Below are 17,743 nucleotides of genomic sequence, written 5' to 3'. Positions count from 1 at the left end.
CCAGGAGGCGCCGCCAGAGGGCCGGGAGAGGCCGCCCGCCGACTCCCAGCCGCGCGGAACCCCCGAATCCACGCGGTCCATGAAAGGGGGCCAACGATCTGCCATCTTTACGTGTCCAGAGACTGAGGCTGTACTCAAATCTTCCCGTTTATGGACCTTGTTCTTCACTTTTGGTCAGGCTTAATTCCGTTCAAGGGCTTTTTGAGCGCCTGGGTATTCCTCGCGGGGCTCACAGAGCGGCGGGGATGGAGGCATCCGGAGCCAAGCCCTACCCTCCAGTTGCTCAAACCTAGGATGTAATTTTCAAAGATTTTGGCTCACTCAGAGGGTAAGGCGCTTTCCCTTCTCAAAGCTGACTGTTTCCCATTTCATATTTGATTATTGGCCCAAACCCAGCGATTCCTCCCAAATACTGAACAAAGTTGGAGAGAGCTGAGTCTGTGAACCACACTGCCGCCGTAAAATGGACTATTTTTTAAATGCATAAAACTCTACATTTTTAGATCTTCATTTAAGATTCGGACTTGAGCGCAATTCTTGTTCCAAGCAGTCTCCACAGGCTATTCCTGAGAAAATGGGTACCTTATTTTTCTGAGAAGACCAGAAATTCGTGCTGGGAAATGCAACACCAATATAGCTACACTTGCCTGCTACTGAAGTAGTTCAGCACCACTGCAAGTTTTGAGAGCAGCTTTGACAAACCACGGCAGTGGCCCCAAAGGCATAAAAATGATTAACAAAGGGACCAATGGCTCAGCTAAAATCTTGAGGTCTGTGCATGAGACTGCCCATCTTGATTTGCAGTATTTGATCCTGTAAAACTTCAGTCCTGGCTAATGTCTCTGTCCCGGTAAGTCCTAGGCTTTCAACAGTGATCAAAGCTGGGGGAGAGTTAGCTTCTCCAGCACACATGGCAGTCATGAATTGGACTTTTATTTCTTTTTTTTATATAAGCACAAACTCAACATTATTAGAGCTTCATCTAAGATTCTGACTTGAAAGATACTCTGTTCCACACAGACTCTCCATGATGGTATGGTGAACAAGCAAAAGGTTGTAAGGGGCTGTGAAAGAAATAATTATTGGATGTAACAAGCTACCATGGAAGTAAAAAGCATTTTCATAATTGATTCAACTGCAAGAACTTACTATATGGACTTGAATTCTGCTAATTGTATTATCTCCCTGAAGAATTAGTTCTATAAAATTCTCTTGCCAGCTTTGTTTGGAATACGATTCCTTTAGTTTTTTTATGTAAAATGATTTGCAGCCCATATCTCAGAAACCCAGACGTATGTTTCACTCTCACCTTTATTTGATGACTTGAGGCCCGGTAATATCTATATGGATACCATATTCCTTGCTATTTCTTGGCATCCCATGTCATTAATAGTTAAATTTAATGACCAATGGCTTCTTATAAAGTAAAAGCACACTGTTTGGTATTATGAACTTGAAATAGCTACTTGTATTATTAGGATGAGAAAATACCCTCCCTTTCTTACAAATTAAATGCAGACTTCATATTCATGTGACTCTCATAAGATCTGAGAATATGTATTATTTAATTATAATTTATTAATTAGACTCTTTTCCCTCTAGTCTAGAGAAGAAAAGTGTCCCCAAACAAGGCATTATAATTTTCTAAAAGACAACGGATGCCAGATGTAGTAGAAAATATTATTCACTTTGCATGTTGATAAACACTCCCTCAGTGACTATTCCTTGGTTTCTCAAAAGCAACATTCCACGTTATCATGAACAGGCAATTCAAGTGCACAGAGGCAAGATATGTAACAAAGAAGCCGAATTTCTGTAAGACATGGGAAACATTCCATTCCTCTCAGATACCAGAATCCAGAAGACTCCAGTTGAAGAGAGGAACTAGGGAGGGAGGTGGGAGGCTTATCTGTCTGTGGACTAGCATGAAGTTCTGTAATTCCTGACCTTTCTTGTTTCTACACGTTTTAACGAGTAATGCTCGAAGTATGTGACTTTGGACTTCTGCTGCTTTAAAAGGCTCAGTGGCTTTCCAACCAAATCCTGACACTCAGTCTATTGACGTGTTTGTCTAATAAATTTTGTTTGTAATAATTTCTGGCTATTTCCTGTCCTCCATTAGCGAACCTTTTAAATAATTATATACTAGTCAGAGGTTGTATGCATGTATCCCCTCACCCCCCCCCCCGACCCCCACAGCTAGCCTTGAGGGTATTTCTACTCTAACGCTACTTTCTTAAGTCATCCTTTTCAGACCCTTGCTAGAAACACACACAGTGGTTCCATTTGTAGGCAGTATACACAAACACATTTAGGGCCATTTTTCATAGCAAAAGCAAAGCATCTTTACAGAATTTTAATTAGGGGCTACAAATTAAATCAACACCAGATTTCTAGGACATTAACTTCTAGCTTTACTTTACACGTTCTTAATACCCCATAAAGGCTCTTGCAGATAAATTTTCAGACTTGGGGCATCCACTGGTCATAAATTTTTGATGTTAAAAATGACCATTTTAGATTCCCACTTGAAACCATATAGCCAGGGAACCTCATTTAAAGGAGTGACTAGAAGTATTTCTTACATTGAGAGACCCCTATCCATTTTATGGGCACATATCAACTTAGTGTATTTGTTTTTTTAGAAATAACTCTTAGGAACCTATTTAACTAGCTTTTAAAGTTTTGAGTAGACTAACATAGAAGTGCTTCAATAAATAATAAATACATTTAAAAATGTAATTCCATCTTAGGTCAATTAAAAGGAAGCATCTAAGAGTCTACGAGGAAGTGGGAAGACACAAATTCAGATAAAGAAAAACAGGGAAAGAGAAACAGAAAGTGCCCCCTCTTCCCTCCAGCGTGAGGGAAAACGCAGAAGGAACGAGGCTGTGGAGAGAAAGGGGGAGACACTCAGTGGGAGATACCCAAAAGGGTCGCATTTGCTGCACCCAACACCTGCTGGTTCCCCTGGGCTGTGGTTTTCAAGGACTACAGGTAAGGTCCCTGTCCCCTGAGTGGCTGGGTTCAAAGCCACCTCCACCCCTCAGTCGATATGTGAACTTGGCAAGTTCCCCAGTGTCTCGGGCTCAGTTTCCTTACCATAGTGTACGGCTCAGAGGACTGAAGAGAGGACTAAACGTGAGCTTGTGTGGGAGGCACTTAGCTTAGTGCCTGACACAATAAGGTAGTTATTATCCCAGCTGAAGCTGCAAAGGATACTGAAGATGCTGAACGTAGCCCAACCACCTCCTTTACAAAACTTTTATGGCAGTGTAATAAATGCAGAACTGAATATATCAGATGTGTACAGCTTGGTGTGTGTCCACAAACAGTACCCAGATCAAGAATAGAACATTGCGAGCACCCCGAGCCCCGCCCCCGTGCCACCTTCCCATATCTCCCTCCCCAAGGGTGACCACTATCCTACTTCTAACAGCATAGTAGCTAATGCCTGTTTTTTCCTTTTAATTATAAAAATTGAATCCTACGGTCTGTTCTTTTTTGTGTCCGGCTTTCTTTGTTCAGCATTATTTGTGAGTTTCGTCCATGTTGTGTATAGTTGTAGACTATTTATTCCTATTACTGTTGGCATATTACTGTAAACACCTGCCACAATTTATCTATCCACTCTACTGTTGATGGGTGATCAAATACATTTTGCCATTTTGATTAAACAGTCTTATGCATATCTTCTGGCAAATACATCTTCATGTTTCCTTTGGGAATACATCTCGGAGTGGGGTTACTGGGTATGTATAAGTCTAGCTTTAGTAGATACTGCCAATCAGTTCTCCAGTTGTTGAAATTTATGTTCTCACCTGCAATGGATTGAGTTCCTGGTGTTCCACATCCTTCTGGGATTGACCACCTTTTTTATTCCAATGATTCTATAAAGCACGTAGTGTATCACATTTGCATTCCAATGTTCATTTCCTGATGGGTAGTGATGTTTACTCTCTCTTCATATGCCTATTATTGGCCACTTGGTATCTGTTTTGGTGAAATGTAATCAGCCCTTCTGCCCACTGGTTAACTCTTTCATTTACTGGTGAAATAAACTGAGTCTAAGAGAGGAGGAGACTTGCCCAAGGTCACGCATCTGGTAAGAAAAGAGCAGAGACTGAAACCTGAGCCTAATAACCCCAGAGTTTTAAATTGTACGTGGGGCTGCCAATCATGTAAAATGTTTGGTAAAAAAAAATTGTTTTAAATGATCTGAGAGCTATTTGGCATTATGTCATTACAGGTCAAGAGTCAGTCTTGGAAAGAAAGGGCATCTGTTGTTGCTTCCTCCCTCTCCTCCTTTCTTCCTGCCACACCCTGTCCTGAGCACCCATTTTGTGCCACCAGCTGTTCTGGATGATGGGAATTTATTAAGGCAAATGATGTCCCATGCACAGGGACAATTCCAGTCTGAGTATTCCTTTCCTCTCCTACGACTCCAGTGGTTTGTGGAGTGAAAAGAGTACGGCCCTTTATTTCCTCTCTCCACCACATACTAACTCTGCAGTCTGGGGTTGGTTTCCTAAATTTTTTAAGCTTCGGAGAGGCACACAGTATGTGCTCAGTAAATGTTAAGGTTCTTCCTGCCAATGTATAAACTAGTGTATTTAGGTAACTGCAGGGCTTGGAGCTGGGCCCCAAAGCGGAAACTGCATTTTAAATAAACTACTCTCCCAGGAAGCAGCTGATCACATGGAGGGGGCCTCCTCTGCAGGACTTCCCCTGGCCAAGAATACTAGGGGCAGGAGTCAGTCTGCACAAAAAAGCTGAGTGGGCTATCTTGTAAAATTACTTATTTTAAAAAATCAATTCCCTTCTTGGGACCTATTTTCTTTTATCTGTAGTAATACATTTACAAAAGGGGCTAATGTTCTCCTTGCTTCTAAATAACCTGCAGATCATAGAAAGTAGAAGGGGCTGGATGATCTGGGGGAAACTTAGACACCACTTTCAGAAGTTCATACTCATGAGGTCTAAAATTGCCACAAATACGCAGGAAATTTTAAAATAATTGTTAAAAGGAAAGTTTCATCACTTTTTGAAAGTTCTATTCTCTCACTGATGTATTTTTTTCTAAGAGGGTCTAGTTTTGCACAGGAGGCTTTTTTTGGTACATCATCGTGGCTGACTAAGTCACTTTAAGTTCTCAGGAATTCAGGATACTTAACTCCTACACATCTCTACAGGGAGAATAAAGCTAACCAACTCTACTTCGATCGTAAAAAGCTCCTATTATCTCCAAGAAGGATTTTTTTTTTCAAATTGAAATATATTCAATTCACGTATCGTGTTAGTCTCTGGTGTACAGCATGGGGATTCAGTTACACACACATATATATTATTTTTCATTAAAGATTACTACAGGATATTGAATATAGTTCCCTGTGCTATACAGTAGGACTTTGTTATCCAAGCAAGATTTTGATGGAATGTTTTTTAAAGACGTTAAAAAAAAAAAGGTTGGGGGAGGGAAATAGCTCAGTAGAGCTGCATATTTAGCATGCACAAGGTCCTGGGTTCAATCCCCAGCACCAACATTAAAAATAAATAGATAGATAGATTAAAAAATTCAAGCTGATCTCCAATTTAAAGTTAGCTTCCTTCCATATAAGCCAATTCAGTAATTGGTAAAGAGCAGCTAATAACAACTATTCTAGAAGTAACAAAAAGACAACATGTCTTGTGTGATAAATTCATAAGCTGACTTATTAAAAATACCTTACACTTCCACTCATCTATTGATGTGCACTCAGGATTCTTCCAAATCTTGGCAATTGTAATTGGCTATAGGGTTCCCTTTTCTCCACATCCTTGCCAACATTTATTATTGGTTCCCTTTTTGATGATGGCCATTCTGACAGGTGTGAGATGATATCTCATTGTGATTTTGATTTGCATTTCCCTGATATTAGAGATGCTGAGCAACTTTCCATGTTCCTGTTGGCCACCTGCACTTCCTCTTTTGGAAAAATGTCTGTTCAGTTCTGCCCATATTTTAAATGGGTTGGTTGGTTGGTTGTTTTTAATTGAAGTACAGCTGATTTAAAATGGTGTATTAGTTTCTGGTGTACAGCATGGATGGACTTGGAGGGCATTATGCTAAGTGAAATAAGTCAGAGAAACACAAATACTGTAAGGTATCACTTACATGTGGAATCATCTAAAAAAATACAACAAACTAGTGCATATAACAGAAAAGAAACAGACTCACAGATGTAGAGAAGGAACTAGTGGTTACCAGTGGGGACAGGGGAGCAGGAGGGGCAATATAGGGATGGAGGATTAAGAGGTACAAACTATCAGGTATAAAATAAGCTACAAGGATGTGTTGTACAACATGGGGAATGTAGCCAGTATTTTATAATAACTATAAATGGAGTATAACCTTTAAAATTTGTGAATTACTATACTGTATGCTTGTAACATATAATATTGTACATCAACTATACTTTAATTTTAAAAATATGATATTGTAAAATAAATACATAAATAAATTAAAAATTAAAATTAAAAAAATGGCACTTTTAACCACACCCAGGCCATCCACAGCACAGAATACATGAGCTCATCACACAGTCTTTCCAAAGTGCTTCTCAACTTCGTGTGGCGTTTGGGTGAATTGGATCTGGGTGAGGCTTGGCCTCTATATGCAATTTTGATGTTATCGTTCCATTTCTGACAAGGTATTATCATAGCATTTTGAAGAAGGAATTTACATTCCATTCATTTCAACCATACAATAAATTTTACCTACATTAAAAAAAACCCAAAAACTTACACTGAGGTCTGCGGCGGTGTGGTCTTCATCTTGGTAGTCCCTCCCCGCCGTCGTGGGGTCTGCCCTTTGGCACCCAGCAAACTACAGAAGCAAGGACTGGCTCCTCAAAAACAAAAAACAAAACCTAATATTGAATCACACTTCTAAATCTCCCAAAATACTAGGTTTTTTTTTTAATTGTGGAAAAAATATACATAACATTGACCAGTTTAACTTATAAGTGTTTGATTTAGAGGCATTAAGCAGATTTACAATGTTCAGCAAGCACCACCTCTATCCAGTTCCAAGCAGAAACCCTGTGCCCACTGAGCAGTTACTATTTGTGCTGCTGCCCTCCTCACATCCCAAACCCCTGACAGCCACTAATCTGCATTCTCTATGGATTTGCCTCTTCTGTATATTTCATACAAATGGGAGCATATAACATATGGCTTTTCATGTCTTCACTGAGCATAATGTTTCTAAGGTTCATCCATATCTGAGCCTGTGTATGTCATTGCTTTTAATGGCTGAGTAATAAGCCAATTGTATGGATAGACAATATTTTGTTTATCTGTTCATCAGCTGATGGACATTTGGGTTGTTTCTACCTTTTAGCTATTTTGAATACTACTGCTATGGACATTCATGTACTAGTATTTGTTTAAACGCCTGTCTTCAGTTTTTTAGGATGTATAACTAGGAATGGAATTGCTGGGTCATATGGTAATTCCATATTTAATTTGTTGAGGAGCTGCCAAACTATTTTCAACTGTATCATTTTACATTTCCTGCAACAGTGTAGGAGGGTTCCAATTTTTCTGCATCCTCATCAATGCTCTTCTTCTCCTTCTTCCTCTTCCTCTTCTTCTTCCTCTTCTTCCTCTTCCTCCTCTCCCTCCTCTTCCTCTTCTCCTTCTCCTTCTTCTTCTCCAAGTTAAAACCATCCTAGTAGGTATCTCACTGTGGTGTTGGTTTGTAATTGATGATGTTGAGCATCTTCTTATGTGCATGCTGCCCATTTGTATATCTTCTTTGGAGAAATATCCATTCAAATCCTTTGCTCTTTTTAAATTGAGTTATTTGTCTTTTTTTGTTGTTGAATTTCAAGAATTTTTTTCTATATTAAAACACTTATATCCTTTCCCCCGTATTTCTTTTGTACATTACCGTAAATAAATGGTCCAAAGATACCCTCCTCCCTTCCTTTGCACAAACACATATTGGGAGCCAGCTGTGTGCCAGGCAGTACCCTAAACTCTGGGAAGGAACAGAAAAACTTGACTTGGACATGGGTGAGAGACACAGGTGAGGGAAAGTCACAGGTGGGTGTGCAGCTGGTGCAACAGTGTATAAAAATGCCATGGCCTTCTCTTCAGCTATTTCTGTACAAAGAAACACTCTTCTTAGCTCTGATGTCGTTTAGAATTAATTCAGGCTCGAAACAAATACATTTCACCTTTGCCACGGCTGTGTTATAGATCTGCTTTGTGTTTTAGGAAGGTCTTTCCAGGGATTTTTAACTCCCAAAGTGTGGCAAAACATGACTAACAAAGAAGGTGATGGTATTACCAAGATAAGTTCAAAGGACGAGAGTTATTTGTTTTCCTGAGATGAATCATAACTTTTCCCCCTTATAAAGTTGTTAGCTCTCACAATGTTCTTCTAAAATAAGTTGACATAGCGTGACTTTCAGTGGTTTAGAGAAATCTCTGCCTACCGGGTAGCAAGAGTCCATTTGTTTATGGAGTGTAAACCCATGTAACTCCTTCTGCCAGCTGATTCCTAATTTTTCTTTCAACTCTAGAAGGCAATACTACGTCTGAATAACAACTTCACGGTAGGACAGATACAGGATGTTTTGTTTTATCGCTCTCTCTTTGGAAGTTTAAATATGTAGCAACCACACCTGCAGAAGCGTCTGGGCCCTTGATGCAGGTACTGATCTCCAAGGCTGTATCAGAGCTCACATAATTCTTCTCTGCTTGCTCTCTGTCAGGCAGTGTCCCTGGGGGTGCAATTGTGACCAAGACACACTAGACCCCTTCCTTCCACTCCTTGCACAGATTTAGTGCAGCAGTCTTTCAGCTCTTTTGATCTCACACCTTTCATAATAAAAATCAGTGAGCCTGCATGCCCAATATACTTATCTGTTTAAGTTGAGTATGCATCCTGCAGTGCTAACAGATTATTTACTTTGCAAAATAAAAGGATTTAAAAGAATAAGACAATGTGTGTCTAAAAGGCTAAGATAATAAAATTAAATAAAATTTCTAACATTTTCTTCCTGCATATCCTTATTTCATCTTACACCTCCTTCTCACTTTTTGGAGATTGGTGTCCTGGCAGACACAATGATTGCTGAAACATTGCTTTTTTGCTTGGGTGGCCAGATCCTTCTGTAAAAAGGTGAGGCCTCACCACATCACTTGGCACCTACCTCATTTTTTATTGTGTTATTGTCTACTTGTTTCATCTGGGAGATCCCCTACCCTGCCCTGTCCCTGGCAATTCTTCTGTATTTTCTTACACCAGAATGTGTTGGTATTCAATCAACTGCTGTAGGCAGATGGGGTAGGGGGTCCCCAGTGAAAAGAGCCAGACATAGCTTTTTGACTTAAGAGAAGCCATTTGGTCATCTAAGCCTGGCCACAATGTTTGTCCTTGAACAGGTCTGAGTAATTATTGATCTTAAAAGAACAAAGGAATATAGGAACAGAGGAAAAGCAGTCAAGAAACAATAATTCAGCAATACAACAGAGTTCTAGTTCCTCTTCAAGGGATATACATAACAATCTGATACATATCTTTGAGTTCTGTAGAAACAAAGGCCCCCACCCAGGTGGAGGATGGTTAACTACGTGCCAAGACCCCAGACTGGTCATAAGTTAAATAATGAGGACTTTGGCCTTTTCTGATCCGTGTGACTTCAATCAACTAAAGTTTGGACACTACCCACCTTTGCCCCAATTCTATGCTGAATTCTCCTCTGCTCAGTCCCCTTCGTGAATATGCATGTACCCTTAGCTTAAAACTTCCCCAATTTTGCCGTTTAGGAATATGCTGCTTTGTGAAAGATTCCCAGTGTTCTCCTTACTTGCTTCAAGTAATAATTCCTTTCTTCTCCTGATCTTTCGCTTGCTTAGGGCTTTTAGCTCAACAACACCCATCAAGAGGTGAATCCAGTTTTGAGGTAGCATTGCTGCTAAATGACTGAAATATGTTTTCCCTTTTTGGTTAGTCTAATTTTGTTTTACTCTTTAATGTTTAGAAGTAGTTCTATTTTTCAAGCTCTTCAGAAGTTTGGATAGCAAACGTCATTACATTTGAAATGATTATAAAGGACAACTCAATTTTTTAAAATTTTATTTTTATTTTTTGTTTCGTGGTGGGACGTAATTAGGTTTATTTTTTTTTTTTAATCGAGGTACTGGAGATTGAACCCAAGATCTTGTGCATGCTAGGCAGGCACTCTACCACTGAGCTATACTCTCCCCCGCCTGAAATGAGTTGAAAGGAAATCTCACCTTAATAAAGAAGTTGTTTGTGATTTTGCGTAACCATAGAAATCATTTTTTCTTTCCAGTCATCACAGACAGATAAAATCGATAAAAATAAACTACTTAGAAAAATGATCATACATTTGGATGTCATAGTGAGATAGGAAGGAAGGGGGCAGGGCACAACCATTAAAGGAATGACACAGCAATGAGCACCAAGATCCTGGACAAGTCAACTCCCAATAGACCTTGAGGCCCAAGGTGGTGGGAGGTTTGACTTCCAGTAGACCTTCAGCTTCATTATTTGCTCATTGTAATATATTAGCATGGTAAATGACACTCCGACAGGCTCCATGACAATTCCAAGGCGGACCATAAAAGGTCAAAAAGTGCGTGGTGGCTCAATTCCTGGGAATCCCTGCCCCTTCCCCAAAGTAGTTGGAATAATCCATAATCCTCCCATTTGTTAGCATGTGAAATAACTAAGCCCATTAAAAAATTCTATCTATGGAGTGTGCATCTACTTTTACTTTATGCCCCACCTTCCCATGTGCCATGAGTCATGGCCTCTCTTGTCCTTCTGAGATGGCCTACATAGCTTGGTCTATGGCGTGTGCATTTCTGGACAAACTTTTACTCTACTAGTCAACTATGGCTCACTCATGAATGCTTTCCTACGTGAAGCCAAGGACCCTCACTTGATGGGGCACGTCCCAGGGACTCGTCTGGGACCTGGGACATGGCCATCCTCTCATGCCCCATTTCCCTGTATCAACAGCAATGGAAAATTGCTCTAAGTTTTCTCCCTACTCTCAGCTTCTGCAACATCTCATGGCAGAGACCAGCACCAGTTCATGGGCATGGACTGAGTGGCCTGCTTCACTCTCCTCCGAGCCCTGCATTTAGACGTCTTAACCATGAAACTGGAAATACAGGCCAGTCCTTTGACCCAGCAATTCCACTTCTAGGACTTTACCCTACATTTATACCCTCATGAGCTGTCAGAGATGAGGTTATCTATTGTGACTTTGTTTGCAATAGCAAAAGACTGGAAATAATCCAAGCGTCCAGCAATATGGGGCTATTAATGCAGCTACAAACAAGGAATGAATGAGGGCGCGCTCTCTGTGTTGACACAGAGAGAGCTCCAGGGCATGTTAAGAGGCAAGGTACAAAGAGCACATATAACCTGCTATCTCAGGTGTCATAAAGTAGAGAAAATCATGATATGTATTCGTATTTACTTCTATTTGCGTGAAGAACAATTGGAAGGATAAACAAGAAGCTAATATAAAGGGCTGCCCTTGGTGGGGACAAGGGCTAGATGAGGCTGGGGCAGGAGGGAGACTTCTCAGTGTGTGCTTTTTAATTTGCTTTGATTTGTAAGGAAAGTAAATGCATTAACTACTTACAAAACAAAAAGAAGTTGCTTGGGGGAGAAAATAGAGAGGAAAGTAATTCTACAGAGAGTTATCTAAAAAAAAAAAAAGGAAAGAAAGAAAGGAAAAAAAGAAAAGATACTTTATGTAATCTGAAGGTTTCCAAAGTTCCTTCTAATATCAACCTTTGGATATTAAGGGGAGAATGGAAATCATCTTTCAACAACCTGCCCAGTAGTTCCCTGGATTTATCTCAAGCTTCCTTTAGAAAATTAACACATGTGGGAAGGTGTTACCAAAGCTTGTTCACTGACCAGAAGAAGGCCAGTTCAGAGGGAAGTTCCTAACATACAATCCGGCCCAATGGCGCTTCCCAGCTCCAAGGAGAGGCATAGGGCCAGTGTGGGAACAGTTCCTGAACTATCTGTGTGACACTAAAGTTAAGTAATATTAATTTTAAAAATTGCCTTTTCTACATAAAATGTACTTCTGTAGACCCCAGTGATAAAATATTCTTGTGTTTTTAATCAACACTTCTGTGTTTCTAAGGGTAATATACATTATTTATTTAGATTTCAATAGGAATCTGTAGAAGAGGGAAGATTCAAGGCAGATGATGATCATGAGACTTGGAAAAGAAACTTTACTCACCATTGCCAGTAAGAACAATAACACTACCAGATACTGAGATGCTGGTTAGCTCAGGAGTGGCTGGATGTTTCAGAGTACCACATCCATCACTGATCCTCCAGCTAACCCGTATTACAGATGGGTAAGTGAGCCATAGGATCTTACAGTACCCAGGTAAGGATCAGTAGAGTTCGGACTGAGTTCTGGATTGTCTGATTCCAAAGTCTGCATCTTTGCCACTACCTGGCCTGGATGCTAGATGCTCTAGCACCCGGCTAACACGTGTATTAGAGCAACAATCGCAGTCAGACTCACACCTCTGAGGGCAGGAGCTGCAATTTCTTCAATCCTTTGATTCTCTCAGAGCTCTGCACAGTGCTTTGTGAATTAGGAGGCACTGCAGAAACAGTTCAAAACTGATTTGAAAATGAGGACACCATGGTAGTGGATATCTTCTGGTGCTTTAATTTATATTTAAATTTAATATAGGTATCAGAAAACAAGCATAATTTGTTCAATCCATTGAATAAGTCAAACCTGAAGTGTCAGAGCAGAATATAATTTCTCATCCTTAATTTAAAGACTTAATTCATCTTTACCATTAAAATCTTTTTAGAGGAGAATTCAAGTCAAAAGAAAAGAGAAGGACCATAAACCAGTTTTGAGGATGTGAGAGTCACAAACACAGAACATACTGGTGACTCAAATACCAGACTTGCATTGCTCTCTGTGACGTGACTTTCCAAAATGGTTAATAACTCTTGGCAGAATTCAGAGCAAAACAAACACTAAGTGTCTTCAACAAAGATGAAATGATTTTATAATATATCATACTATATTTAATAACATTTAACTTTGAGATTAAAACATCTTAAAATGACATTTATTTAGGTCAACAATGTTAGGAGAAAAGTTTGAATTACTTTCAATTAATAAATCAAGTTCTTTTAGGGAGGGTTTTTTTTTTTTCCTGTAGTCCAACTAAAAAGTCAAAATTAAAATTCTCAGAAGAAAAGTAATAAAAGTTATCAAGTTTCACACTCAGTTGGCCTCTGTGGAATCAATAAAAAAGAAATCATTGCAAACACAGTGAACTTCTTAGTATCTGAACAGATAAGAATGTAAATATTTAACTTAGTACTTGAGGTTTCTGTTATTTTATTTTTTAATTGATCAGCCATGTAAATACTTTCCAAATAAATGCTGCTACTAATTCACTAAATTTTTGTCAAAAAATTTTATTAAAATTTTTTTACTTTAACTTTTTTAGTTCTTAGTTGAAATTCTTACTTCTGATTAAGTGTCTCAAACATGGAACACGATGCGATGGAGCACCTGGCTTCTCGGCTATTTTGTAAAGCTGGCTGGAGCCCTCTACCTTGGAATATTGGACTTCTCTGCCCTTAAAGTGCTGGATTAGGTCTTTAAGGCTCTTTAGCTCTAAAATCTATTACTCACTTATATCTCTTAATTCATATGTTTAAATAACGTACGTTTCAATATTGAGAAATAGCTGATTTTTCAGCTCTGTGAGTTGAGTCTCTTTTTAAACATCTGCTGCTGAGCTGATCTGAATGATCTTCACCCAGTCGGCCTGGTTCGCCTCCATCCCTCTTCTGCTATTTTCTGTTCTCTTTCCCTACTCAGGCTGGCAGGCATGCAGTGTCCTCCACCTGCAGGAATCTACCCCAAAGATGCTCTCTCAGAGCATCCCCTTCTGGACCCAGCTTGGTTCCAGATCTCATGCCCCAAGCTAAGAATTGGCCCAACCCCTTTTCTCTAGTACATGACTTTATAAACTTATCAGGCCCAGGTGACACTCCTTCAGCACTCAGACAAGTAGCATGGTGTTAATGGACAATAATGGTTTGAAGTAGCCTTCCTTCAACCCAAGTTTCTGGGGCTTTGAATGGCTGTTACTGTTCTAGGAATGGGGAGGGCTTTGGGCCATCCAGGCTTTCAGAATCCCAGGATCGTGCTCCAATAATGGCCACTTACTCTGCCTCTAATTCCTGCCTACGGGGATAAAGAAGAGTTGGAGCAAGTGCAGAATAATAATTCCTATTAAAAGCAACATGGAGAGATGGGTTCTGGGAGGCTGTAAAAATCCTGCAAGACATGCTCTACCTTCAAGCACTTATAGTCTGGTTGGGAAGATAAGACATAGGTTAGACAGAGCTAAAGATATGCAGCAGTTACCCAATGACCACAGGCAGTGCTATGACAAGTGGACAGGCAATGCTGAAGGAGGGGAGGACCCTTTTGACCTGCAGAGTCAGGGAGGGTACCACACGGGGAAGGACTGGAGTTCTTAGGTGGAGTTCAGCTACAGAGGAGAGAAAACAAGGACCCTGAGGAGGCATAGCCTCAAATTAGAACCGATATTTTAACTGCACAATTTCTGAATCTCGACTTCCGGTCCCCAGTTCAGATTTAAGTTTGGAACATTTATCAGCTATATCTTTCTCTAAATCTCCTCACTGTTTTGCCTGACTAGCTCCCGCTAGATTCCTGCCATTCTGGAAGTAAGGAGGTTGACTCTCCCCCAGATATAAACGCCTGCCCCGGATCAGTGCAGTAGCAGAAGGCGGCATCAGTTATGTATGTCTGCAGTCTTCTGCTGAAAGACATCTTTCAGGGTGAATATAACCTGGGGGAAAATTTTCCTCCTGCTGGATAAAAGACTCACCGAACATTTTCTGAGACTCCTCATGAGACTTTTCTCCTTGGCTGTCGGCTTGGATTTCCCTTTTTAATCATTTCAAACCTATGTATATGAAGGCTATACTAATAATGAGTAATAACAAACTGGCCCATAAAGGAAGTAATGGAAAGCAAGAGGCTGGCATAATCCAGGAACTATTTTTCTGGTCACTGAGAGTTGCCTATATAAGAAAATGAATAATTCTTTCCTTTTTTGTGAAGCTGTGGCTTTTTCAGCTGGTCAAAGCTGCAAGAGTTCAGTTCACACTCGTTGAAGGGACACTTTCTGAACTTCTTCCTCCTACTGAACTTCTTCCTCCCACATGCTCTTGCCTGATGTGAAACCCCTTGTAGGGTCAGGCACGTAGGCACTCAAGGGACATTTGTTGGATGAACTAGTGAAATTAACTTAGGTGCTGGATAACTGTGACGGGGTCAGTCTTTTTATCTTCCAGTTTCATAGTTCCCATATAGTTAATTACTTGAATCTATGACTAGTTTTAGAGGCTTAAACATCTTTATAATATATGCTCTGTCCTCACATGTTTCCATACTGTACAAATAAAATGCATACAAACAGAGCAGCTCTGTTTCTTGGTTGAAAACAAGCTGCTTTTGATACTAATTATTATATATAAAATAGATGAACAACAAAATTCTACTGGATAGCATAGGGAACTATATTCAATATTTTGTAGTAACCCATAATGAAAAAATACGAAAAGGACTAAATGTATATATATGTATGACTAAAACATTGTACTGTACACCAGAAACTGATACAACACTGTAAACTAACTATACTTCAATTAAAAAAAAACATTTATCAAATTAAAAAAAAGGAAAACAAGCTGCTTTCAAGTCTAGGTCTCCAAGGCCTCATTAAACTGAAAAACAACTGCTTAGTTATTTTTCAACTAGCTAGAAAAGCCATAAAATATTTCATGCTCTGTACCTGTTGCATTTTTGTGATAAGAGAGAAGAGATAAAACTCAGACATTCTCAGCAGGTTTTTGCATATGAACACTTTTTCATTAAAAAACAGCTTATCTCTAAGGCATTGCAACACTTTCTGATGTTACACTCAGATCTGGAGTGTCATGTTCCTTTCATGAACTCAGAAGTACCTGCTCCTACTTGCCGAGGCAGAACTAGGGGTTTCTGGGCTCTGTAAGTAGTCTAAGAGTTGGGCTTGGCTTTCCACACCCGCCCAGGTTTGCAAAGCAGGACCACGGAGAAACAATTCCTCTCTGATCCTGTGGGCAGAACGATCTAACTTCCAATAAATTAATCTCCCTGTATTATTCAGGGTTACAGAGGGACATGAAAAAAATAAAAGGCAAAGTCCGACTCTCAGTGTGCTTAGTAGAGGGCATGGCCATAACACTCAGAGTACGTGAACTTGGTCTAAGGCAGTGGGAGCCAAGGAGGACTGAATCCCTTTTGGTGCCTTGCTCTGGACATCTGCAGACATGCACTGTGCTGTTTACAGCTTGCTCTGTGCCCACACCATTTTCCAGCCTTTACTGTATAGCTTTGACTTTATACTCAGCTAAGGCTTGTCTTAGTTGGTTACGTGTGTTAACTGAGTTCCATCTGTCCTCCTACCCCATCCTCCCCACCCTGCCCAGGAGGCTGACCTGCAGGGACTGCCCTTGTAGGGCTCCCTAGGTCTCTGGCTTTCTAAAGGGTTCAGTCCATGGAGAAACCTGGCTGGAGCTGAGAGGTCAGGATGCTCATCACCCCAGCTCCCTTCCTTGGAGGTCACTGATGACTACCGCCCAGGCAGGTGGCCTCACCTTTCTTTTTGTCTTTGGGCTCCGTAAACAGCTCCCTTTAGGCCTATAGTTGACAAAGGCCCTCCCTGGTGCATTAGCCCCAAGTTACTTTCTACCCCTCGTGGTTTACATGTTCACACTTAATAATAAGTGTGAACAAATACACCTCAATTTTCATTTTGGAGTGTGCCATCACTTTGCGTTTGGGAGCCTGACGGATCAGGGTGCTCTAACGGAACATGGTGCTGACTTGCAGTCTTCTGTCCCCTCAGCTGTCCGCGACTGCCCTCAGAGAAGGGGGCGGCTCACAGGGCTCCCTCACCTGTGGGTAACCCCAGGTACGTCGCTCCCTCCCTGCCAGCTCTGTCTCCCCCAAATGGTGTAGGCTAAACGTTGTCCTAGGCCCTCTTGAGTCTAGCATGAGATTCTCCTGGCCTATACTTTCTGAGTTCTGCGTTTTCTAACGAGTTGTGGAGGGTGGCGCGGACAGACTTACAGATTGTGTTGGCGCCATTTCAGTGTCCACCAGCAGCCACGAGACGGTGGGCACCGTTTCCTGCGGCAGTGATGCTTCTGGGGATGGGTTCAGAGGCGCAACAACGCCGCCGCACACCAGGGCCGCGGCATGGGCGCCGCCCTTTGCCTGGGCCGGCGCTGGGCCGGCGCCGCTCGGAAGGCTCTGCGAGGCGAGGGCCTGCGAGCGAGGCCGGGGGACGGGACGTAGGGCTGGAGGTCCAGCCTGCCGTCCAGCCCCGCGAGGCGGGGGCCCAATCGACGTTTCAACCCTTCGGACCTTGTTTTCCTGCTAGCAAGGGACAAGCAGTGAGCGACCGAGGAAAGGGCACTGGCCGGGCGAGCGCCCGAGCGCAGGAACCTGACGGCAGTCCAGAGCAGCCGGGTCCCGGACGCGAGAGCGGGGCTCGAACCAGCGGTCCCGGGCAGAGCCGGCGACTCGCGGCGGCAGGGCGGAGGGCGGGCTCACGGCGACTG

The 17,743-nt window shown here is 41.4% G+C and overlaps 1 protein-coding gene and 2 long non-coding RNA genes across 3 annotated transcripts in view; 1 reads left to right on the top strand and 2 right to left on the bottom strand.

Annotated features, from left to right (window-relative positions):
• LHPP (phospholysine phosphohistidine inorganic pyrophosphate phosphatase) overlaps positions 1 to 17,707 on the bottom strand; it is a 159,000-nt gene extending 141,293 nt beyond the window's left edge. Inside the window, exon 1 of the mRNA XM_072972080.1 lies at positions 17,250 to 17,707. Within this exon, the coding sequence (XP_072828181.1) occupies positions 17,250 to 17,267 (18 nt within the window). The 5' untranslated portion in view covers positions 17,268 to 17,707. The remainder of the gene's footprint in view (positions 1 to 17,249) is intronic.
• LOC140699460 (uncharacterized) lies at positions 3 to 2,094 on the top strand. Its single transcript, XR_012077645.1, has 2 exons — positions 3 to 850; positions 1,608 to 2,094. It is a non-coding gene; the product is annotated as an uncharacterized lncRNA (long non-coding RNA).
• Positions 917 to 3,977, bottom strand: LOC140699461 (uncharacterized). The gene is made up of 2 exons (XR_012077646.1): positions 3,822 to 3,977; positions 917 to 1,064 (listed from the first exon to the last, which is right to left on the bottom strand). It is a non-coding gene; the product is annotated as an uncharacterized lncRNA (long non-coding RNA).
• Positions 17,708 to 17,743: the final 36 nt, after the last annotated feature.

The sequence above is a fragment of the Vicugna pacos genome, chromosome 11 (genome assembly GCF_048564905.1).
Source record: "Vicugna pacos chromosome 11, VicPac4, whole genome shotgun sequence".
NCBI classification, from domain to species: Eukaryota; Metazoa; Chordata; class Mammalia; order Artiodactyla; family Camelidae; genus Vicugna; species Vicugna pacos.
Note: the sequence above shows the minus strand (reverse complement) of the source record. Positions and strands in the feature narration are given on the sequence as shown.